Raw genomic sequence first — 26276 nt, 5'->3', positions numbered from 1 at the left:
CCTCTAGTTTATTCCTGAGAGTCCCAGCATTATTAGCTGCTCATGGACAATGGGAGCATTCCCTACACCCCAGATATTCAGGAGTGGAGATCTGGAAGGAAGAATGGGGCCACTGAGCTGTTTCCATCTTTGCAGATATCCCAATGTCTGATTACAATGGTGAGCCCATGAGCCTCTTGGGTGCCTGTCTGCCAAGGTGTGGGGCCAGTGGAAGATTATGTTTGAGAGGCTACAGAAAAATGGACACATTCTTGCCCCCTTGGTTGGGCTGGAATTTGTTCAGCCATTGTGGAAAGCCATTTGGAATATGCCCCCAAAGTGATTAAAACATATATTTCCTTTGAGTCAGCTATACTACTACTAGACTGATAATCCAAGAATTCAAAGAAGGAGGAATGAGACCCCTATGTAAAAAATATCTATGGTAGCTCTTGTAGTAGCCTAAAGTTGGAAACTTAGGGAATGCCCACCTGTTGGGTAAAGACCAAACAAATGGTGGCATATGAATGTAATGGAATATTATTGTGCCATAAGAAAGGATGAAATGGGCAGCTTCCAAGGAAGCTGGGAGGACCTCTGTGAGCCCATACAGAGTGAAGTGAGCAGAACTAGGAGAGCACTTTATGCAACAGTGGTAATGTTATAAAGAAAAACAACTTGGAAAGACTTTAGAACTCTGGTTAATGCAGTGATCAGCCACCAATCCAGAGGACTGATGATTAATTATACCAGAGCGGAGCTGGACTTAAGATGCAGAATGACATATGGCCCTCATGTGGGGACTTTGTTGTGCTATTTTGGACTATGCATATTATGAAGATTTTTTCTTTTCCTTTTAAAATTGTTTAATGTGGGGGGCAGTTGGAGGGAAGAATAATTAAATTCATGTAAAATCAAAAAACGGGAAGAAAAAAGATATTTCAGGGACTGTGAGGAGGTGGAAACTTGTATCATAATCTAGCCACTCCCTGGTGGGCCTGCCTTGGTGCTTAGCTGAAGAGAAGCCGTGTCATCACAGGAGTGGACGGACCTTAGACTTGGAATCAGGGCTCTAAATCCTACCCCAGAGATTGACTGGCTAGGTGACTTTTTTTTTTTGAGGGGGAAAGGCAAGGTAGTTGGGGTTATGTGGCTTGCCCAAAGTCATACAGCTAGTAAGTGTGTCAAGTGTCTGAGGCTGGATTTGAACTCAGGTCCTCCTAACTTCAGGGCAGGTGCTCTCTTCACTGCACCACCTAGCCACCCCTAGCTAGGTTACTCTGACACATTCCTTCATGCTCTGTGCCTCATTTTCCTTATTTTAAAATGAGGGAGTTCAACTTGATGGTATCTCTGAAGTTCCTTTTCTATCTAATTCTGTCATCGTGTGATCCTTTTCTCCTCTGGGCCTCACTTCATCTATGAAATGAGAGAGCTGGGCTAAATTAGGGCATCCTGCTTTTTTTGAGTAGGGAGGAAAAGTAGTCTCACATGAATAGAAATCCGTGTGTGTAGCGTAAATGTAGTGACTATTCAGTTTTAGTTACAGTTAGTAATTGACCCAGGCTTATTGTCATGACAGTTATATAGCAATCGCAGGTTCAGTGCCACTGGCCTCCCTCTTTTGTGCTTGCTAATTAGGTAAGGACCTGTTTTGCTTAAAAAAAAAATCCCTTGGAGTATACTTGGGAGTAGACAGGTATCATTTGGGACTGGGTATTTAAGGTACCTTCCAGCTGTCCTTCTTTGGTTTTCATAATTTAATACATTTTCTTTTTCTCACTCTCACCCTTCCTTTCTTTCCTTGCGTTCATCCACAAATATTGCTCTCATCTTTTCTGCTTTTTTCCATCTCCGTACTTTTGGAGGTACCTAGTACAGTCTTTCTAGTGTGTAGGCCTCTCCTAATTCATTCTTGAGAGGCAGTTTGCTTCTTGGTAAAATCAGAAATCATGATCTCTTCCAGCTCTAACACTTTGTAATACAAATTAATTTCACCTTTTCCTGTATATTCTTGTTTTTGGTCTTGATTGTAGCTGTCAAACTGTAACTTGTAATGTAAACTTTAAAGAGGGTAAAGAGTGAAAAAGCAGCTTTCTGCTTTTGTACCTGCTGTTCATGTTTTGTGGTCCCTAAAGTAAGCAGTCAATCAATTATTCTTGAGCACTGGTATGTTCTGGAGGTGGTGGTAGGAACTAGTGCTGGTGCTCTAGGGGATTAGGATCTAGTTGGAATGATAGGGCATCTGCTTGTGAAAAGATACCATATACTGCCTGGTGTTGGTATTAGGTAAGTGCCGGATAAATGCTAGGAACTGCAAGTTCTTTGAGAGTTGAAAAGGAAATGATCTTTGTGAGTTGAGGTGACCAGGGAAGTTAATAAATATTAGCTGTTATTAGAATGATTCTCTCCTAAGGATTCGGCAGAAAACTTCATATTTGGGTCATGCCCTTAACTAACATGTGATCAGCTGAATGTGTTGTCATTCTTTCAGGAGTTGGCCCTTTGGGATAGCCAGAAATTCTAATTTTTCTATAGGCCATAAAATGTAATGGGAACAATGATGCTTGAAACACCATTGGTGGGACTAGGTGGTGGTGACAAGAAGCAGCAGTGGCTTTAAGAGCTCTCAAGCCAGAGATGGTAAGGGGACCTGGTAACTGGTCAGAGATTATAGGGGACCTCTGTGCTAGCACTGGGTGTAGGACCAGATGCTATTTGGCAAATCCATTGCCTATACCTGCTTCTTGGTCACACTTCAAGGGCAGAGAGGGGTGTTTTCAGTCAAGAAGGAGGAGGGGTTCTGAGGAGCAGTATTACTTTCAGTCATCAGGGTTCAGAGATCCCAAGGAACAGTATCATGACCCCAAGGGAACAGGGGCCCTGAGGAGCAGTATCAGTTGCAATCCCAAGGGCTTAGGGGCCTTTCCTGGGTGAGGAAGCATGATAGGAAGCATCCCAGCAAGTCATCAGAGTACAGACCAGGAGAGCAATAACCATATCCCTCCCCAGATCATGACACCTTGGAAACACCAAAAACTTCCAAACACCCAAAACTGGTTTTGAAAACAGCACTGCAAAAAAAAGGCCAAAGCTTGAGACAGTGCCCTACTCCCCTTCTACACTGGGAATAAATCCCAACTTTAACATAAAGTTCAAAATCAAGAAATGGAAAAATGAGCAAACAATAACAAAAAAAAAGCCTTACCATAAAAAACTACTATGTCGACAAGGAAGATCAAGAAACAAATTTGTAAGGCAATGAAGTCAAAATGACCACAAATAAAGCCCATCTCACTTGGGTAAAAGGGGAGCACATTCCATGATAGGAAGCATCCCAGCAAGCCATCAGCACCTTGGCAAACTAGTGGGAGAGTCTGAGTCGCAGTGTGGTGGAGCAGGCAAATGCCAGCCTTTACCTTGCCAACCCATACCTTAACATAGCCAAGGGAATCAGCAGACTACAGCTCTGAGAACCACCACATGCTTCAGTGTAGCTCTGGACAAACAGACATCCTTCAGTGGCTTCAGTGTAGCCACAAGAAATGCAGAAAACAGCTCACCAGGCCTCAGTACATGCCAGACACCACCACTATGACCCCACTTCAACACCAGGTAAGCTACCCAACACCTATGGCCTCCAGCCATCCCCCACTTCACCCCAGACATAGGGTCCTTAGGCAACATCAGTGTAGCACCAGATAAACAACCAGGGCTTGTAGCCACTGTCACAAGAAGTTTGAGACAGTGCCTCTTCTACACCAGGAGCAGAGCTCAAATTTAAAAGAAAAGAAAAAGCACCTTCGCCCCCCAAAAAAAGATGAGCAAAAAACAAACAAAAAAAGAATCTGACCATGGAAACTCATTGTGGTGGCAAGGAGGACCAAGACATAAACTCAGAAGGGGACTACAGTGTCAAAACACCTATGGGCAAAACCCTAAAGAAAAATAGGAAGTGGTCTCAAGCCCAGAAACAACTCATGGAAGAGCTCAAAAAGGAGTTTAAAAATCATTTAAGAAGGGTAGAAGACAAAAATGGGAAAAGAAATGAGAGTGAAGTGAGAGAATTATAAAAAAAGAGTCAATAGCTTGGAAAACTTCTTAGAAAGTAGAATTGACCATATGGAAAAAGAGATACAAAAATATGCCGAACAAAACAATTCCTTAAAGAGTACAATTGATCAAACAAACAAAAAGAAAATGCAAAAACTAATTAAGGAAAACAATACCTTAAAAATTTGAATTGGACAAGTGGGAGCTAATGACTCTATGAGACATCAAGAATTAATCAAGCAAAATAAAAAATAATTATAAAAATGGAAGAAAATATGAAGTGCCTCATGGGAAAAACAACTGACCTGGAAAACAGATCCAGGAGAGACAATATCAGAATCATTGGACTAACTGAAAGCCATAATCAAAAAGAGGACCTGGACAGCATCTTTCAAGAAATTAAGGAAAATTGCCGTGATATCCTGAAACCACAGGGCAAAATGGGCATTGAAAGAATTCACTGATCATCTCAGGAAAGATATCCTAAATAAAACCTCCAAGTAACATTATAGCCACATTTCAAGGAAAAAATACTGTAAGTTGGCCATAAAGAAACAATTCAAATATTGGGGAATCACAATCAGTATTACAGGCAGCTGCAACATTAAACGATCGGAGGTCATAGAAAATGATTTCCGGAAGGCAAAAGAGCTAGGACTACAACCAAGAATTACTTGCCTGGAAGTATTAAGCAGAATTATCAAGGGAAAAAAATGGTCATTCATTGAAATAGAAGGGTTTTAAACCTTCATAAGGAGAAGACCAGAACTAACCCAAAAATTTGGCCTCCAGTATCAAGACCCATGAGAACCATAAACAGGTAAAAAGGGAGAAGAAAACATAAAGCAATTCAGTAGAGCTACTGAATCCCCACACAGGAAGATGATACTTGTAATTCTTTTTTTTTTTTTTTTTAAGCAATTGGGGTTAAGTAACTTGCTCAAGGTTACACGGCCAGTGATTTCTGGGTGTGGTGCTGAGTGTCTGAGCCCGGGATTCGATCTCCAGGTCTTCTCAACACTGGAGCCGGTGCTCTTACTCGCTGTGCTACCTGGCCACCCCAATACTTGTAATTCTTAAAAATTGTGTCACTAGTAATAACTAGAAGAAATATACATAGCAAGAGGGTACAGGTATAAAATGAATCTGAGGGAATGACAAAAAAAAATTAAGAAATGAGAAAGAGAAGTACAGTGGGTCCAGAAGAAAGGGAGAGATAGAATACAGTAAATTATTTCACATGAAGAGGTACAAAAGACATATTATAGTGGAGGGGAAGATGGGAGGGTGGACAATAAACATCTCTTGAACCTTACTGCCATCAGTATTGGCTCATAAAGGGGATCATATATACCATGAGATGAATATAGAAATCTATCTTACCTGACCAGGAAAGTAAGAAGGGGAGGAAATCAAGTAAAGGGAGAGGGTGGGGACTGACAGAAGGGAGGGGAGATCAGGGGAGATGGTAGACAGAAGCAAAACAGGGTGAAAGGAGAGTGAGGATAGACAGGAGGAAGAATGAGATGGAGGGAAATACACAGGTAGTAAATCATAACTGTGAATGTGATGAACTCTCTCATAAAACAGAATCAGATAGAATGGATCAAAACCCAGAATCCTACAATATGTTGTTTAAAAGAAACACACCTGAAGCAGAGAGACATACACAGAATAAAGGGAAGGGGCTAGAGCTGAATCTAATATGCTTCATCTGAAGTGAAAAAAAAAAGCAGGGGCAGCAATCCTGATCTCAGACAAAATAAAACAAAATAGACCTAGTTAAAAGAGATAAGCATGGAAACTCTGTCTTGCTAAAAGGTACCATACATAGTGAAGCAGTATCAATACTAAACATCTGCACTGAGTGGTATAGCATCCAGATTCTCAAAGGAGAAATTAGATGAGTTATAAGAAGAAATAGACAGCAAAGCCAAATCCCCTCTTAGAACTCGATACATGCAATAAAAAAAAAACAAAGAAATTTAGGAGGTAAATAGAATATTAGAAAAGTTAGATATGACAGACCTTTGGCATTATTTATATGTAAAGGATGACACCTTAAGCAAATTAGAAGAGTAAGGAATAATCTATGTGTCAGATCTATGGGAAGAGGAAGAATTCATGATTAAACAAGAGATAGGCAGCATTACAAAATGTAAAATAGATAATTCTGATTAGATTAAATTAAAAAACCTTTTATATAAACAAACCAATGCAACCAAGATTAGAAGTGAGACAGAAATCTGGGAAACAGTATTACAGCAAGTATCTCTGATATATATTTTTCAAATATATAGAGAACTGAGTCAAATTTACAAGAATACAAGCCATTCCCCAGTTGATAAGTAATCAAAGGATATGCATAGGTAGTTTTCAGATGAAGAAATCAAAGCTATCTATAGGCATATGAAGATGTACTCTTAAGTCACTTTTCATTAGAGAAATGCACATTAAAATAACTCTGGTACTACCTCACACCTATCAGATTGGGTAATATGACAAAAAAGGAAAATGATAGATGCTGGAGAATATGTGGGAAAATTGGGACACTAATGTATTATTGGTGGAATTGTGAACTGATGCAACCATTCTGGAGAACAATTTGGAACTATGCCCAAATGCTATAAAACTGTGCATGCCCTCTGATCCAGCAGTACCACTACTACATTTGTATCCAAAGAGATTATAAAAAATGGAAAAGAAACTATACATGCAAAAATATTTATAGCAGCCCTTTTTGTAGTGGCAAAATATTAGAAAGTGAAAGGATGACCATTAACTGGGGAATGGATGAACAAGCTGTGGTATATGAATGTAATGGAATACTGTTGTGCAATAGGAAATGATGAACAGGCAGATTTCAGAAAAATCTGGAAAGACTTTGTACAAATAGATCCAAAGTGAAATGAGGAAAATATTTTACACAGTATCAGAAACATTGAGTTATGAACAACTATGCATGACTCAACTCTTCTCAGCAACATAATGATCTAAGACAAAGGACTCACAAAGGAAATTGCTATCCATATCCAGATAAAGAATTGATGGACTCTTGAATGCAGATTGAAGCATATTTTTTCCCACTTACTTTATTCTTTCTTGTGCTTTTTTCCTCCTTTTGATCTGTTTGTTCTTTTGCAACTGTGACTAATGTGAAAATATTTTTACATAATAGTACATGTATAAACTATATTAAACTGCCTACCATTCTCAGAAGAGGGGAAGGAGAGAGAAAATTTTGGAACCCAAAATCTTGTAAAAATGAATGCTAAAAATTTTCTTGACATGTAACTGGGAAAAAAATAAAAAAAAACATTTGAAAAAATGATTTACAAAATCAGATAAGAATAGTAGAGAAAAAATTAGGTAAAGAAATGAGGGCAGCGGGGGGGACCCTCTGCTCCAGCTTCCACCTTCCCCAATCCATGTAAAAAGGGGACTCTAAACAAACTTTGGAGCTGCAGAACCCACAAAATGACACAGAGAAGTTAACCTCCCACTGAGAACAGCCCAGTAAGCTGGCAGGAATCGGCCAGCGCAGCGCTCTGGGTGCTGAGCCCAGCTCCTCACCAATGTTTTAGCCCCAGGGCAGGCCTGACCAGCCGCCAGCCGGAGGGACCCCAGATCAGCAGCAGCTGTGGCTGTTTCCAGATTTATCAACACATAGATACAAACGACAAAGTGAGAGGTCAGTGCAGTCTGGACTTTGGGACCCAGTAAGTGCGAGTGCGTGGCTTTTGCCCTCAGGGTGAGAAGCCTTGGAGATACCAGCACAGTCAGCGAGCACCACTTGGCAGCTTCAGCTCCTGGCCTGCAGAGTGTAGGGGGACCAAGCACCAGCCTGAGGGGTAATCACTGTTGCTTTAACCTTCTTGGATCTAGATTGCAGTCTAGGGTGGAGGTCCTGGGGTGTGTGTCTAGCTTGCCAGAGCGTGTGGAGACCTCAGAGAGAGCACCCATTGAATACCTCCAGCAGCTGAGAGAACCCCAGTGTTTGGGATGAAAGCTCCCCTCTCTGGTGGCAGAGTACTACTGTGGCAAAAAGCCCAGGGGTCAAGTGACTGAGGGGTGACATGACCAGACAAAGAAAACAAAGCAGACAGAAGATTCCAACATTAGACTCCTATTTTGGGGACAAAAAGGAGCAAAGCATGGAACCAGGAGGAAGACAGTGAAGTCAGAACTCCTGCACCCAAAGCTTCAAAGGAAAATACAAGCTGGTTACAGGCCATAGAGGACCTTAAGAAGCAGATAAGAGAAGTGGAGGAAAAATTGGGAAGAGAAATGAGAACAATGCAAGAAAATTACGAAATGAGAGTCAATAGCCTGACTGAGGAAAATCATACCTTAAAAAATACACTAACTCACATGGCAAAAGAGGCTCAAAAAGGCAATGAGGAGAAGAATGCCTTAAAAAGCCAAATTTGCCAGATGGAAAAATATCTCAAAAGCTCAATAAGGAGAATCATTGCTTCAGAATTAGATTGGAGCAAATGGAAGCTAATGACCTTATGAGAAATCAAGATATGCTGTTAAACAGATCCAAACAAATGAAAGAATAGAAAGCAATGTGAAATATCTGATGGGGAAAACCACTGACCTGGAAAATAGATCCAGGAGAGATAATTTAAAAATTATTGGACTACCTGAAAACCATGATCAAAGTAGGAACCTAGAAATCATCCTCCAGGAAGTTCTCAAAGAAAACTGCCCTGATGTTTTAGAACCAGAGGGCAAAATAGAGGTTGAAAGAATCTACCGATCACCTCCTGAAAAAGATCCCCAAAAGAAAACTCCTAGGAATATTATAGCCAGGTTCCGGAATTCCCAGATTAAGGAGAGAATATTACAAGCAGCCAGGAAGAAACAATTTGAATATTGTGGAAACGCAATCAGGATAACCCAGGATCTGGAAGCTTCTACACTGAGGATCAAAGGGCTTGGAATATGATATTCCGGAGATCAAGGGAGCTGGGATTAAAACCAAGAGTCACCTACCCAGCAAAACTGAGTATCATGTTTCAGGGGAAAATATGGTCATTCAATAGAATAGAGGACTTTCAAGCATTCTTGCTGAAAAAACCGGAGTTGAATAGAAAATTTGACATTCAGATACAAGAAGCAAGAGAAGCATGAGAAGGTAAACAGGGAAAAGAAATCATAAGGAACTTATCAATGTTCAACTATTAACATTCCTACCTGGAAAAACAATAATTGTAACTTATGAAACTTTTCTCAGTAGTTGAAGGGAATAGAAATATATATATGTCTATATATGAGGGTATATGGGCATATGAATACATATGTGAATGTGTGTATATATGTATACAGGTATACATAGATAAAGGGCACAGGACCAATTTAACAGGAAGGGATGATACTTAAAAGGTGAAATAAAGAGGTGAGAGAGGAATAGAATGAGAGGAGATGGGGAGAGACAGAATGGGGTAAACTATCTTATATAGGAGAGGCAAGGGAAAATGGTTACAATGGAGGGGAAGAATAGGAAGGCAAAAAGGAATGGGTCAACCTTATTTCCATTGAATTTGGCTTGAGGAGGGAATGAAATACACACTAAATAGGGTATCTCACCCTCCAGGAGAGTAGGGGGGGAAGGGGATTAGAGGGCGGATGATGGAAGGGAGTGTAGGCTGGGGGGGAGGGAAGTTGGAAGCACCCACTTTTGAAAAGGGACGGGATCAAAGTAGAGAATAGAACAAGTGGGAAGTGGGATAGGAGGGAGGGAAATATAGTCAGTCTTTTACAATATATCTACTATGTTATTGTTTTGCATTAGCCACACATGTACTACCTATACTGAACTGCTTATCTTCCCAGTAAGGGTGGGAGACAATGGAGGAAGGAAATGAATCTGGAATTCAAAGTTTTAAAATCAAATACTCAAATGTGTGTGTATGTGTGTATACTATTATTAATACTATTTTACATGTAAATGGGAAATAAGATATACAGGCACTGGGGCATAGAGATCCCCTGGAAAAGTCAAAAGGGGTATGGGAGAAAATATGGGAGCGAGCAGATTGGAAGAGGGGATATCCTGTGGGACTGCTATTTTGGGGTAGGGGAAAAATGGGGAGAAAATTTGTAACTCAAAATCTGGCAGAAATGAATGATGTAAATCAGAAGTTAATAAAGCATTTGAAAAAAAAAAACATTACGGAGAGAGAGAGAGAACTGGCTAACAATGAGAAGATCAGAAAAAGTGTCTGAGCTGAAGGAATTGAAGGAATCTCAGGGTTGTAAGAGGTAGAGGGGAGGAGGGAGTACATTCTAGGCAGAAGATAACCTGTACACGAATGTGAGATGGAATAACGAATTTGTGGAAAGCAAATGGACCAGTTTTACTGGAATAGGTATGAAAGGGAGAAAAGTAAAGATAATTCTGGAAATGTGGGCTGGAATTTGGTTATGAAGGCTTGCAGTGCCATCTAGAATTGGTATCCTAAAGGCAAGGGAAAATTCTTGAGCTGGGGGCTGACTGACATGGTCAGATCTATATTTTTGGATGATTATTTTGGAAGATGTGTGGAGGAGGGTTGAGAGGGGCACTAATTAGAGGGAACGAAAAGGGGTGAGTCAAAGATAACATCAAGGTTTCAGAAGTAATGAAGTCCAAAGAAGATGTAAGTTTTGGGAGCATCAAGGTAGATGTGTTGTAGGTAGTGTGTGGTGATAGTTGGAGCTATAGGGATGAATGAATGAGTTTACTAAGGATGAGCATGGAGGGAAGAAGGAGAGCATTTGTCTTAAAGAATTAGGAAGGGGATGAAGAGGCAGCAAAGAAGAGAAAGTCATGGTTGGATGGAGGGAGAGAGAAATAGGAGAGTAGAGTGGTGCCGAATCTAATGGAGAAGGACAGACGTCAGGAAGGATGACTGAAAAAACCAAACACACCATCATGGCACATCTCACCTGAGAAAGCAGGGAGACACTGTGATTTCAGGACTTTCTGTACTGTCATCCATGGGGGCTGGTGGGTCTCCATGATTATTAAGGAGTATACTCAGGGTCAGAAATCACTGCCACATTGTTGCTGAAGAACAGGAGGGTAGATTCTGTCAAAAGACATCATGAATTGGAAGCTGCTTGGAGAATGGGTGGATATTTGGAGATGCTGGGAGTAAAACTAATAGGAGGGCCTGAGGGCCAGGGAAACCACCAGAAGCTATATTTCATTGGGGTCAAACTGCAGGCTGCTCAGTGACTTAGAAAATCACAAATTCATGTCATCTATGTTGTAGTTTTAAAATTTTATTAAACATTTTCCAGCTCCATTTTCACCTGGTTCTATCCATCTCAGGGAGTTTTGTGCTGCTGTGAGTTTGATGCCTGAGTAGGGGAGGTTTGGAAACTGCTGACTAATGGGTTGCCTTTGTGCTTCTTTCAGGCTTGTTTTCAAGGGCCAAAAAGAAGTTTTTTAGAATCATCAGGAGAGTCCCTATTATTGGTACTAAGGTAAGTAGAATCTTTCTATGGTCTTTTTATTTTTTTATTTTTTTGCTTTTTGGAGGGGGGAAGGTAGGGCAGTTGGGGTTAAGTGATTTGTTGAAGGTCACACGGTTAGTAAGTGTTAAGTGGCTGAGGCCGTTTTGATCTCAGGTCCTCCTGACTCCAGGGCTGGTGCTCTATTCACTGTGCCACCTAACCTACCCAGTTGTGTTAACTTTTTAAAAAAGAAACCTTAAAAATGGACCAAAGGCAGACTACTTCAGATGGAAACACTGCCAGTGCAAAAGAGAGGAGGCTTGTTATTACATTTGGATGAAAATTAGATGGTTTTGAATGGCATGAATGTAGTCATAGGGTCTGTGGTATGGAATGTCATTAAACATGGATGAAATGAGGGAAAAGGGCTGAGTGGCATCAGCTTTTGGAACAATGACAAGAAATAGACATGTAACAGTGATAGAACTGGAATGCCTTGTAGCCATATGGATCAAAGAGTGCATTTCTCTTAGTGGAGCCATCCTGTAGACAAAAGCTTAGACAGTGAAAGAAAATGGAAATGAAGTGGATAGTGAATAGACTTTTATTACAAGTGTTGGTTTGATTGCTTTGAAAATCAAGTTCAGTTGCTATAACCCCAATATGATATTCACAGCACTCACGGAATCTATGAATATGCAGGTGTAGTTGTGAATCACAAAATGTAACAGGCTCTCCACATGGAGGACAGAATCAAAGCATTTATTCAAATACCAGAAAGCCAGATCCCAGAACCAGAAAGCCATATTCATCATAGTGACCGTGAAGTTGGTACACATAACCAATGTAGCGAATGCCAACATTCCCAAGCCTTCCCAAACCTTCCCTCACCTTCCCTCCATCATGTCTTCAAGAAAAAAACAGGCTCCCTTAAGCAAGAATGCCCCTTTCTCAGTCATGCTAGCAGTTCAGCCTCCAAGCTGCTTGTTCCTAGAAGTTCTTGCTCTCTCTCTCAGCTTGTGCTCAGCTTTTTATTGTGCTCAGCTTTTTATTCTGGTCATTAGCTCCTCCCTGTTCTGCCCCTTCCTGTTGCATCAGCAAATTCCTCCCACTGTGGGTTTCACAAGTTCTGTTTTTTAACAAAGACTTGATATAATTAAGGGCAAGGCTCAACTGAAGCAAGTTGCTAAGTTCTTGTTTGCTTGCCATTACAAGGGGCAGGGAAGATCTTCAAATCCCCATTACCATAACACTTGCATGATGTTAAAATTACTGGAGAGATGGAGAGGTGCTGATGAGGACGCAGAATCCAAATATCCTGATGTTTTGAGGAAAATAACCAAAGAAGGTTGATACACTGATCGACATATTTTTAATGTCGATGAGCAGGCTTATTCTGAAAAAGGATGCTGTGGGCTTCAGACCTCGGTCATACACTTGAGTGAGGGAGGTTTGGGAGCTGCTTATTTTCTAAGGGAGAGAAGACTAATCCTGGATTTATACTGCCTTAGGATCGTCTAACACATTTACTGTAAGGAGGTAAGGCAGAAGGGAATTTAAAATAAAAACCAATGTTGGTTTATTTGTCGCAAAATCCTTATGTTCTGAGAGGTTCCAACCATCCTTTGCTTCCAGTTTTTTAGTGATCAGATAAGAAAGCATGAGTGATCAAAAGCTGTTTCCGAAGATTGATTTTCAAGTTATTTTAGCCCAGTTGTTGAAACACGATGCAAGGACAGTAATGCTGCATTTAAAGCATTACTGAATTTCAGATAATGCCTCAGATCATCCAGCTATACTTGGTGTTTTGTGTGAGAATGTGAGCATGCATGCAGATTTGATGAGATGTGGATAAAGCTCTCTGTTACTCCCACCATTTGTATGAAGATTTAGGAAAAGAGAAGATGGTATAATCTATGCTGCTAAAATTTTTTCTATGATGATAGTGATAATAATACTTTTGTCATATCGTCAGTGTAGGCTTATCTTTACATAGTAGTAGTAGTATTACATTTAATAAACTTCTAATTTTTAAATTTTTGCTCGCTAAAACTCCTCTATTTCTGTATGATAAACATGAATCAGAAATACATTTTCTTATCCTTTCCTGTTCTGTTACATTAATAATTAGATTTAAGAACTTTACTTTAAAAAATCTCTTCCCATGTTTCTATTGGACTGGAACAAATGACCATATTTTACATATGATTATAACTTCAAATAGTGAAACGACCACTTTACTGGATTTATCATTTACACTCATCAGGATCTAGATTATATTGTTTTTTTGGCTCTGCCTACTTTGCTCTGAATCAGTTCATGTACGTTTTCCCTTGCTTCTCTGTGCTCATCACGTTTGTCATTTTCATAGCACACCATGGCAAGAATTTCCCTCCGTCTTTGACTCTGCACTCCACTCAGTCAGCTTCCTCCCCGCCCCCCCCAGTCATGGATTTCCTCCCTTTCATGGATTTCACCCCCAGGTGCTGTGATCCCTTTCTCCTGAGACAAGTGAGGTCTCACTAAGCCCCAAGTCCTTGTAGATTATATCCATTGTCTGGTCCCCATCAGATTTCTCTCTTTTCAGCTCCTCCTTTATACCTCGTCCCCAGTCATCCTAGAGTCTCATCTTCCTGAGAGCCTAGGAATTATTTACCTTTCTTTGTCAAACCTTGACTCGATGAGGGTGTGTCATCCATTTTCCTCCATCTCCCCTCCTCCCCTCTTCTGTACTGTGGTGCCACAGAAGCAGTGTTTACCATTAGGCAAGATGTGAGCTGTAGTCCAGGGTATTTCAGGCCTGTTGCTCTACCATAAATTCTGTTCTGCTTTCTGCTTTCATCTTTTACCCTGGAGTACTTATTAAAAATTTCATTTTTTAATAATATTTATTTTTTTCCTTAATTATGTATAAAAACAATTTTTTTTTAACATTTGTTGTTTTTTTCCTTAAGTTTGGAGTTCCAAATTCTCTCTTTTCCTTCCTCTCCTCCTCCATCCTTGAGAGGGTAACAAATCTGACCCAGGTTATATGTGTGCAATCATGTAAAGCATTTCATATTAGACGTTTTGTGGAAGAAAACTCCTTGGGTACTTTTAGAAAGAAATCTCTTAACAGTCTGTCTGTTGTTAGTTTGTGGCAATTGTCTTTGGTGGCTGTGTTAGTTTATCTTTCTTATGTTTTTATGTTTGGGGTGTCCAGGGTATATGAGAAGCAAATAATTGGTTCAAGTTTGCTTTTATTTCTAAAAGTGCCTCAACCCTTTAAAAATTTTTTTTTACTGATGTCTTAATAGTTTTCTATCTTCTTTATAAAAGATTCAGAACTGTCTTGGGGCAGCTAGGTGATGCCATATTGCACAGTGACCCACCTGGAGTCAGGAAGACTCATCTTCTTGAGTTGGAATCTGGGCTCAGACCCTTCCTAGCTGTGTGACCCTGGGCAAGTAACTTAACTTTGCCTCAGTTTCCTCATCTATAAGATGAACTAGACAAGGAAATGGCAAACCACTCCAGTGCCTCTGCCAAGAAATCCCCAAATGGGATCAAGAAGAGTTAGACACAAATGAACAACAACAAATGTCTTCATGTCCAGCCTCTTTCCCTCTTTTCCTGGCTCTCCTGCAGAGGGTTCCCCCTGCTTCCCTGACTCCTCAGCCTGGAGCTGAGATTTCCACTGGAAAGAGGGGAGAGAGACTTGGGGATGACCAGTCAGCTAGTGGGTCAGCTAGTCTGGTAGTTGGAGCAGGAAGTGAGTTCACAGGTTCGTTCTTTTTTTTTTTAAACCTCTTTTTGGACTGGAAGTCCTAGATCGTGGAAATAGCTGAAGTTTGTTTATTTTTGGCAAATAATTTCTATTTTGGAAAAGTCTGAGAGGGAGAGGGGATGAGAGAAAATGTCTAGTCCTCACTTTTGTTGCTTATGTGACCAGAAGTCAGCCACTTATTTTTTATTGAGTGTTCATATTGAAAGCTATTTAAAGGTAGGCTCAGGTTTGTGGAGAATGTTACCTAAGGTTGCATCTTGAGCTCTTTTGTTCATTGAGACCCATGATTCTTATCTATGCTTTGGTTTCTGGTAGGTGCAGTGCTTGAATTTCCTTTCCTGAAGGTCTTTATCATAATTTATAGAACTTATTATTTGTCATTGGAATTTACTTTGAGGGTCATAAATCGGCATTTATTATTTAAGAACAGGTTATGAAGGAGGTAGGGAAGGGCCTAGGGGAGAGGGAAGAAAGGAGGAGACAGGGAGCCCAGAGCCTCTCATCTGTGTCTGCTCTGGATGGGGTTGATCCTGATTTCTGAGCCTTGGTCCAGGGCACACAAGGAAGCACACAGTAAGATGAGGTTCCAGAGGTACAGGTGTAGGAAAACACCGGGGGTGGCCAGAGTTATACATCCAGCCAGAGGTGGGGGCTGGGATTCTCCTTGGATTAGCAGCACTTCTTCATTTTAGAAACTGAAGCCTAGTGATGTCACACCCTGTGCATCTCAGCTCCTATAAAACATTCTTGTGGTTAAAGTCTTTGTGCTAAAGAATTCTTCCATTGCCTCCCTAATTTCTTGTATTTTGCTTTAAACTTCTTTGAATATACACATCCACCTTGTAAGCCCCCTGCTGGAGAGCGGCTTCCTGCTCCTCAGTTAAAGCGATCTGATCCAGATAGGGCCCAAGGGCTGCATATTTCTGGTTTAGGCCCTTTAGCTTTCTACTTATGTTTACTGTAATATCTTTCCTTTCTAGATACTTCAAGCTAGTCATTTTGTTCATTTTTGTTTCATTTTTTTCTAGGCAGTTTTCTTGTATTATTTCTTACATTGTAATGTTCAGATTTTTTGACCTTCATGTTCTTATGGAATCCCTATAATTTTAAGTTTTTTCTTTTTCTTTGTGATCTTGTCTTCATGATCAATAAGTTTTCTTGGATAGATATGTTTTTTTTTAACATTATCTATCTCTCTTCCTCCAGATTATCCTTCACTTCTTTATGTTTTCATTCTCAATCAATTATTCTCTCTTTGACTTGCCACTGAGTTTGAGGTTTTTTTTTTTTTATTTTGTCAGTTATTTCTGCTGTTCAGGCCAAAAATTGGTCATTTTAATATTTTTTCCTTACTTTTTCATTTTGCTCACTTTCTGACTCCTTCCCCTTTCATTTTGGTTTTTCTGATGACTGAACCTTTAAAGCTGTCTGGAACTTCTCCTGTGCTGAGCAATTCAGTGTTTCATTGACTTCAGTCTCTGCCCCCAAGTGACTTCTGGGAGGACAGAAATAGACCCAATTGGATGCCAGGTTCTTTCCCTCAGGTTTCCCTTTGCCTATACATGTGTGTTCTTTTTTTTTTTTTTTTGCTTTTTTGGAGGGGGGATGCAGGGCAATTGGGGTTAAGTGACTTGCCCAAGGTCACATGGCTAGTTTTTGTGTTAAGTGTCTGAGGCTGGATTTGAACTCAGGTCCTCCTGACTCCAGGGCTGGTGCTCTATTCACTGTGCCACCTAGCTGCCCCTACGTGTGTGTTCTTCCCCAGTCCTCTCTGTTCCTCATTTTTCAGTCTCAGTTGTATTGCATCACAGAGTTTCCTTAGTAAGCTTTCTGCCTTTTGATTTTCCCCAGTCCTGGGAGAAATTCTGTTGCAAGCCCATGGACTGGGTTACCTAAAACAGGGCTAGTGGGGAAAACGGTGCTGAGTGAGTTAGGGGTTGGCCTTCCTGCATTTATTTCTTTGCTCTTTTAGCTCCTCAGTGTCCTAAATCATGGGGGCAGCTGAGTTTGCTTGGTCTCTTTGTGTAGAAGTCCTGTTTTAGAGTCATGAGGATCAGAGAAGGTGTCACTTCTCCATCCTGTTGGTCACAAGACCTGGAGTAGAGGTCTGTGTTCTTTTTTCTAATCAGATTTCCTTCCCTCCATCTTTTTCCTTTAGCTTTTATACCTTAAGAAAAGTTAGGAAACTCGGCAGGAATCACTTTGTTATTTGGCACCCATAGTTTTGGCCATTCATATTTGCCCAGTTTGGATATTTTGAGGCCAATTATTTGGGTTTCTTTACAGAAGAATCAAATGGTCCAGTCAATGTTAAAGCAATATGATCTTTGATTTCAGCTATTTAAATAGAGGCCATGTGTCTTATCTAGAGTCCCCCCAAAGGAGTATGGAGAGGGAGGCAGAGGCAACAATTAAAGTACTAGGGCAACATGAACTCCCACCCCATGCTCCATGCACACACTGGAGTTGGGACTGACGCCTCCAAAGTGGAACAGGGAAGAGAATAAGGCAAAGGCTGCTACCAAGGAGGTGCCAGGGAGTGTAGAGGCAGCTGGGTGGTGCAGGGGCTAGAGCACTGGGCTTTGGAGTCAGGAGTGAGGCTGAGCTTAAATTTAGTCACTCCCCTTCTGTCTGGCTTAACTTCCACAACTGTAGAATAGGGATAATAATTGTACTACCTCATAGGGTTGTCATGAAGATCCGATGAGACAGTGCTTGTAAAGTGCTTAGTACAATGCTTGACAGATTGAAGGTGCTTGATAAGTTCCTTCCTTCAATGCCTCCCCGCCTCCTTTCTGCCTGCCTGCCTGCCTTCAAGCTCTAATTGGTTTTCATGGGTTTTGAATAAATCAGGTGTTTAATGGATGGGATGTGGACGAGACTTTGGTCAGAAGGGTCTGAATGGTTTTCCATGTTTTGGCAGAGAGGTTCAAGTTGCCTGGGAATTGGCAGTTTTTAGCCTGGGAAATTCCAAAGAAAGAAGTTTCCGGATATGTTGGGTTCTAAAGAAAGGGTATGACAAGTGCACAGAGAGCTTCTCCTATCCAAAGTCTGTGCCTCAAGGAGTTTTCCTGAATCACAACAGGCTGCTTGCTTGGCTTAGATAGTCAAGAAGATAAAGAGCTCTGCTCTTTGCACTCTGGTCCATGACCAGTAACATGTGTAGATGCCGACCTTTGTATCTTTTGTTTGGTTTTTCTTTTTACAGGTAAAGATAAACAGGATCCATCCTTGGGAAAAAATGGAACCTGACAAGTTTGTATTCTCCTGTTTGCAGCCTTCCCTTTCTTTCTGTCTTCAGGGTATCCCTTTTCTCCTTTCAGATACCCAGCGCTCCCTTGCTTTCTAACCCTTTCCTCCCTAGTTATGTAAATGAGACTAGATGGATCAAGTCTGTGCCTGCTTTTAGCTCTAACCTTCCAGGATCCTAATTAGAGAACTCTGCAGTTACCCTTGAGAAGACCCCAGTGGACCTGAGGAGTTCATAGGATGGAGGCCCAGAAAGGATTGTGATCTGCCTGAGATCACACAGCAGTGATACAGGGGAACTGCTCGTGGATTCTGGGGCAGAGGAGGGTGCCCCCTCCAGCATCAAGCAGTGAGCCTCAGTCAGACCAAGTGTGCTGGGGGTGCCTGCCTTAGACTCTGACAGAGATGTTCGAGGCAAGTAGAAGCCACTTGGATTCTCTGCCTTGGCACGGTGTTGCCAGGCTGGAGTTAGACCAGACATTGGCACTTGCCACCTTGTAATATTAATTGTAGCATTAGCCAAGTCATTTAGTCTCTTTCCTCTTCATTGCACTCAGATAGCCACCACTCTACTTCAGACGCTCATTGCCTCTTGCTGAGATTGCATTGTTTTAGCTTCCTAATGGGCATTCTTGCTTAGGTCTTTCCTCTCTCCATTCCATTCACCACGCAGCTGCCAAAATGTCTCTCCCCTGCTTACAAAACCTCCCTTGGCTCCCTAGTGCTTTCAGGATTTTAAACTCTTCCACTTGGCATTTCAATCCTTTTGCCACTTGGCTCCAGCCTGTCTTTCCAGACTTAAACCTCACTTCTCTGCCCCCTTTGGTCCTGTCTGGGGGCCTTTGTGCAGGCTATTGCCCTTGCCAGAAATGTGCTTTTTCCTTATCTTTGCTTCTTAGAAACCCAGGAAGCCTCTTGTGAGAAACTTTTCCTGATTTTCCCTAGCTGCTGCTGCCCTCCCCCCCACCCCACCCCCAGCAAGATTCCCTTTTATATTTGTGCTCATGCATATACCTTTTTGTCTCCTCTGATGGAAGGAAAGCTTCTTTTGGGGCATTTGTCCTTGTGTTCTTAGTGCCTCAGAGAATCTTGGTAAATCTTGCTGATTGATTGGGCCTCCGTTTCTGTGTCCGTAAAATGAGGGAATTGAACTAGCTGATCTCTGAGGACCCCTTTACCTCCAGATGCTCTTATCCCATTACACAGGTGCAGGAAAGGGCAGGGAAGAAAGCACAAGCAAAATGGATTTTTCACCCTTAGCATCTAGGGAGAAGTTATTGTTGAAAGAAGTGGGAGAGAGGGAAGAGAAAGGGATCTGGTTACTAAGTTTACTAACATGAAAATGGGGCTTGCAAAGGGCAAGATATTAAAAGGGAATGGAATGGGAATGAGAGGGTGGGTGGAGGCAGCTGACCAAAGGGAATCTCTTAGGCAGCTGGTGATTCTGAGTCAAGGATTAGGAAGTGGGGTTGTGAGAGTTTGCTAGTCATATGATAGGAAAGTACCATTTGACTGGGATTCCCCCTCTAAGTGATCTTGGGCTGATGCAGGGAGGTATCAACATGTTTTCTTGCAAACACCAGAGAAGCAGAAGCAGTGTGGTGATGATGAAAAGGGCTCTGGATTGAGCCCAGGGTTCAAATTCTGGCTTTGCTGCTTACTCTTCCGGGTGACCTTAAACACACCTCTCGGCATCTTTGATCATCTGTTCTTTTTACAAGGGGTTTGGAGGAGATGATGACCTTCTTGAAGTCCCCTTTAACTTGTAAATCTGATCATAAGGATGCCAAAGAAAGAAAATCAGTTCTGCTGTCTGGATTAGTAAATATCTGGGAATTGGGGCTCTTGGAACCTGACAGAATTCACATTTGGCACCAATTCCTCTCTCTTCCCAAGATGGTAGAGGATGATACGTAATCACATGCTCTGTATGTTCAGCATATTCTGGGCTTCTGATTGGAATCACAGCCCCATTTCTGGAAAGCAAAGGACTTCATGTCCAGGTGTTCTTTTCTCCTGCAAGAATCTGTACTTAGGGGGGGCGGAGCCAAGATGGCGGAGTAGAAGCACGACCTTCCCGCGGCTCCGGCTTCCACCCTCCCCAATTCATGTAAAAAGGGGACTCTAAACAAACTTTGGAGCTGCAGAACCCACAAAATGACACAGAGAAGCTAACCTCCCGCTGAGGACAGCCCAGCAGGCCGGCAGGAATTGGCCAGCGCAGCACTCTGGGAGCCAAGCCCAGCACCACGCCGAGGCTTTAGCCCCAGGGCGGGCCTGACCAGCCGCCAGCCAGAGGGACTCCAGATCAGCAGCAGCTGTGGCCGTTTCCAGATTTATCAATACATAGATGCGAAGGACAAGGTGAGAGGCCAGTGCAGTCTGGACTTTGGGACCCAGTAAGTGGGAGTGCGTGGCTTTTACCCCCGGGGGCGAGAAACTGCTGAGACTCCAGCACAGCCTGCCAGCGCCACGTGGCGGCTTCAGCTCCTGGCCTGCAAAGTGTAGGGGGACCAAGCACCAGTCTGAGGGGTCATCGCTCTTGCTTTAACCTGCTTGGATCTGGATTGCAGTCTAGGGTGGAGGTCCTGGGGTGTGTGTCCAGCTTGCCAGAGCGTGTGGAGACCTCAGAGAGGGCACCCATCTAATACCTCCGGCAGCTGAGAAAACCCCAGCGTTTGGGACGAAAACTCCCCTGTCTGGTGGCAGGGTCCTACTGTGGCAAAAAGCCCAAAAGTCAAATCATTGAGTGGCAAAATGAGCAGGCAAAGGAAACAAAGCAGACAGAAGATTCCAACATTACACTCCTATTTTGGGGATAAGAAGGAGCAAGGCATGGAACAGGAGGAAAACAGTGAAGTCAGAACTCCTGAACCAAAAGCTTCAAAGGAAAATACAAGCTGGTTGCATGCCATAGAGGACCTTAAGAAGCAGATAAGAGAAGTGGAGGAAAAATTGGGAAGAGAAATGAGAACAATGCAAGAAAATTATGAAATGAGAGTCAACAGCCTGACTGAGGAAAATCATACCTTAAAAAACAGACTGACTCACATGGCAAAGGAGGCTCAAAAAGGCAATGAGGAGAATGCCTTAAAAAGTCGAATTTGCCAGATGGAAAAAGAATCTCAAAAGCTCACTGAGGAGAATCATTGCTTCAGAATTAGATTGGAGCAAATGGAGGCTAATGACTTTATGAGAAATCAAGATGCTGTTAAACAGATCCAAACAAATGAAAGAATAGAAGGCAATGTGAAATATCTCATGGGAAAAACCACTGACCTGGAAAATAGATCCAGGAGAGATAATTTAAAAATTATTGGACTGCCTGAGAGCCATGACCAAAGTAAGAGCCTGGAAAGCATCCTCCAGGAAGTTCTCAAAGAAAACTGCTCTGATGTTTTAGAACGAGAGGGCAAAATAGAGGTTGAAAGAATCCACCGATCACCTCCTGAAAAAGATCCCAAAAGAAAACTCCTAGGAATATTATAGCCAGGTTCCAGAATTCCCAGATTAAGGAGAGAATATTACAAGCAGCCAGGAAGAAACAATTTGAATATTGTGGAAACACAATCAGGATAACCCAGGATCTGGCAGCTTCTACACTGAGGGATCAAAGGGCCTGGAATGTGATATTCCGGAGATCAAGGGAGCTGGGATTAAAACCAAGAGTCACCTACCCAGCAAAACTGAGTATCATGTTTCAGGGGAAAATATGGTCATTCAGTGGAATACAGGACTTTCAAGCATTCTTGCTGAAAAAACCAGAGTTGAATAGAAAATTTGACATTCAGATACAAGAAGCAAGAGAAGCATGAGAAGGTAAACAGGGAAAAGAAATCATAAGGAACTTATCAAAGTTGAACTATTTTTTTTTTGAAGCAATCGGGGTTGAGTGGCTGGTTCGGGGTTGCATGGCCAGTTGTTGTTTCTGGGTGTGGTGCTGAGTGTCTGGGCCCGGATTTGATCCGGGTCGTCCCGGCACTGGAGCCGGTGCTCTTGCTTGCTGAGCCACCTGGCCAAAGTTGAACTATTAACATTCCTACATGGAAAAACAATAATTGTAACCTATGAAACTTTTCTCAGTAGTTGAAGGGATTAGAAATATATATGTATATGTGTATATATGTATGTATACATATTGTATATATATGTCTTTATATGAGGGTATGTGGGCATATGAATACATATGTGAATGTGTGTATATACGTTTACAGGTATACATAGATAGAGGGCACAGGACCAATTTAACAGGAAGGGATGATACTTAAAAGGTGAAATTAAGAGGTGAGAGGAATATAATGAGAGGAGATGGGGAGAGACAGAGTGGGGCAAACTATCTCATACAGAAGAGGCAAGGGAAAATGGCTACAATGACGGGGAAGAATAGGAAGGCAAAAGGGAATAGGTCAACCTTATTCCTATTGAATCTGACTTGAGAAGGGAGGGAAATACACACTAAATAAGGGATCTCACCCTCCAGGAGAATAGGGGGGGAAGAGGATGTGAGGGGTGATGATGGAAGGGAGGGCAGGCTGGGGGGGAGGGAAGTTGGAAGCACCCACTTCTGAAAAGGGACAGGGTCAAAGTAGAGAATAGAACAAATGGGAGGTGGGATAGGAGGGAGGGAAAAATAGTCAGTCTTTTACAATACATCTACTATGTTATTGTTTTGCATTAGCCACACATGTACAACCTATACTGAACTGCTTGTCCCCCCAGTGGGGGTGGGTGGCAGGGGGGGGGAAGGGAATGAATCTGGAATTGAAAATTTTAAAATCAAATATTCAAATATATATATGTCTGTGTGTGTGTGTGTGTGTGTGTGTGTATATACTATTATTAATACCATCTTACATGTAATTAAGAAAAAAGATATACAGGCACTGAGGCATAGAGATCCACTGGAAAAGTTGAAACGGGTATGGGAGAAAATATGGGAGAGAGCAGATTGGAGGTGGGGATATCCTGTGGGACTGCTGTTTTGGGAGGATGGGTGGGGGAAAAACGGGGAGAAAATTTGTAACTCAAAATCTGGCAGAAATGAATGATGTAAATCAGCAGTCAATAAAGCATTTAAATAAAAAATAAATAAATAAAAATAATAAAAAAAGAATCCGTACTTAGTGTTTGAAGTATGGGCCGAGTAGTGCCTCCTTATGCAAGGTGGTAGATCCAGGCTCATATCCAGTGTTTGCAAAGGATGCTTGGTGAAAATAGGGGGTGACTCAGGTCAGATTAGCCATAGACTTCCAGGCAGAAGGTTTCCGTTGTGAGGAAGGAACCTCCAGACCTAGCTCCTGAATGGAGCTGAAGCATTCACTCTCACTGGTCACACTTCAGGCCTTTCCATCTCTGAAACAGGGCAAAAACTCCCCAACTGCTCTGATGCTCTTGCTGCTGTCATAGAAGGAAAATTGTTGCCTAAGTCGAGACCTTCCCATCATGATGTAAACCCATTTCCTGGATGTTCTTCATAGTTCTGTCCCTGACTCTTTGTCAGGCTGTCTCCATTCACAAGACTGTGGTGAAATTGTTGCCTTTCAAGAAGTGCTGACCCCCTCAGATAAGCTAGACTGACCTGTGGCACTGTGAGTGTGTGCGAATCCCTTTGCCCTTAAATCTCGTTAGCTATAGAAGGCTGCTTTTTCAGACTTCTGAGAGGTTGTTGTATGACCCAGGAAGCAGAGGCCTACAGCGTGGCTACTTCCCTTTCTTCTGTGGAAACATGGGCCTGGCCGAGGCTAAGTGTTTTTATCCTCACACTAAACTCGCTCCTTTTCCATTCCGGTTGTTCATTGTGTGTCTTTTCCTTTTTGGCAGATCAGGGAGAGATTTAACAAGACCAGGGAAGACATTGTCAAGAATATGTCGTTCCTGAAAATGGATATGGAGTATGTGAAAAACCTTCCGGCTGAGGGTTTAAGCACAGCTGACATTCTGGAGAGACTCAAGGACTACAGCTCCCTTGGTATGAGTCTGTGTGTCTGTGTAACGTGCCCTTCCTGTAAGTGAGAGCTTCCCGTGTCTGCAGGTCAGAGAGAGCCACAAAACTGGAACCTGTGCTATCAGGACTCATTTGTTTATATTTGAATTTCCTTTTTCTCAAAGGCTAGGTCAAATATTTTCAAGTTGCATTTCCCTCATCTAAATTGTTTTTAAATTTGGATTCCAGCAACAAACAATTCGGACTTAAAAGCTTATGGACCATTGAAATTCATGTGGGAATGCCTAGAGTAGAATCTTTAAAAATTAATATAAAAATTAAAAATTAATCATCAGTATATTTTGAGAGTACTTGGTAGTCTATATTACAAAGTATACAATTGGGTGCAGGCCAGCCTCCAAGTGCTTATAGTATATAAAACAGGGTTCAATGACTTAAGAAATAAGAATGCTTTTTAGTGGCATGGGGCATGTGACCCTTTTAGTGCTTTCTCAAGTTACTTCTTGGTGCTCTGTCACCCCCTAAGAGGGCCAGCACATTCACAGTCTCTGTTTCCCTGCTCCGCATCCCACACTCCTTAAGCACTGACGTAGGAGGATGGTCATCTCACTGTAGGGGAGCCCTAGTGTAAAGACTGGCACAACACAAAAGCAGTCTGCTCCTGGGCGGGGCTTCCTCAGCCTTGCCCACTAGCAAACCCTTCAGTGCTCCGCTTAAACCATGAGGCTGCGACCCACAGCATGACAAGTATTTGGCAGATTTATTATGAGAAGCAGCAAAGGTCCTTTGTCTGTCTGTCTGCCTGGGTAGTCTCAACAAAGAACACTGGCCACAAATGGACCATGTTTATTTGGTGGCAGATGCTATAACTATGTGGATAAGTACATTTTTCTATTACCTTTAAAAAGCTGTTATTGCTATGTCTCTTGTTTTTACTCCTCCCTCCCCTAGCCAAGGAGCATCCCATATTAAAAATAACCACAAAAGTGGGGAGGGGCCTGCAGTGCAGACAAACCCGTCAGCCGAGTTCGACAGCCTGAGCCCTATTCTGAAGTGCAGCCCTCCACCTCTGCCAGGAGGGAGGCGTATTCTCCTGTCTTTTTAGGTTGTGTCCACCATCGTCTTGGTCCTACTGGCTTCTCTTTGTACAGTGCTGTTCATGCTTCTTGGTCATCTTCCTATTCATGTTTTCTTACAGTGCAGTGATATTCCAGTACATGTTGTAACAGAATTACAAGTTGCTTTCCAGAATGGTCATATAGTGTGTCCATGTGCCTGTCTTTGCATAGCCCCTCCAGGACTATTTCCATCTTTTTTTGAATTTGTTGGTTTTCTAGATAGGAGGTCAAATGGTTAATGATTGGGACTGACCCAGATATGTAGCCCCTGCCCTTCCTGCCTGCTCAGCAGGGAGATCTGAACCAGCCAGCTTGCTCTCTCCAAAGATTCTGGCGATTTTCTCATCACCAGATCAAATGGCCTTATCTGATCCTTTCCCCTCCTTGACCTTTCTGTTGCATTTGAAACTGCTGACCAGCTTCTCCTAGATACTTGCTCTTCTAGTTCTTCTGGAAACTCCTTTCTCTTGGTCCACCTTTCTGCCATGCCCATCACCTCTGGGGATACTCAGGGCTCTGTCCCGGCCCTCTTCTCTTTCCCTTGGTGACCTCATCAGCTCCCATGGGTTCCCTTGTCCTCTTTAACTACGTATTGGACATTTCAAACTTGATGTCCCATTTCAAACTCAAAATGTCCAAAAGAGAACCCATTATCCTTGCACCAAACCAAGTGTCCTGTCCTATTGGGGTACCACCATCCTCCCACTCACCCAGGTTC

General features: G+C 42.2%; 1 protein-coding gene across 6 annotated transcripts in view; it reads left to right on the top strand.

Moving 5' to 3' along the window:
• Positions 1–26276, top strand: part of SGPL1 (sphingosine-1-phosphate lyase 1) — an 84016-nt gene that overhangs the window by 33011 nt on the left and 24729 nt on the right. For all 6 annotated transcript variants that reach the window (XM_069071112.1, XM_069071108.1, XM_069071114.1 and 3 more), the window contains 2 exons: positions 11444–11511; positions 24317–24464. In XM_069071112.1, coding sequence (XP_068927213.1) covers positions 11444–11511; positions 24317–24464 — 216 coding nt within the window. The remainder of the gene's footprint in view (positions 1–11443; positions 11512–24316; positions 24465–26276) is intronic.

This window comes from Petaurus breviceps, unplaced genomic scaffold (genome assembly GCF_028583685.1).
Source record: "Petaurus breviceps papuanus isolate PSGF00001 unplaced genomic scaffold, PetGlider_PUasm1.0 90825, whole genome shotgun sequence".
In the NCBI taxonomy this organism is placed as follows: domain Eukaryota; kingdom Metazoa; phylum Chordata; class Mammalia; order Diprotodontia; family Petauridae; genus Petaurus; species Petaurus breviceps.
This window is presented reverse-complemented; position numbering and strand designations above follow the sequence as displayed.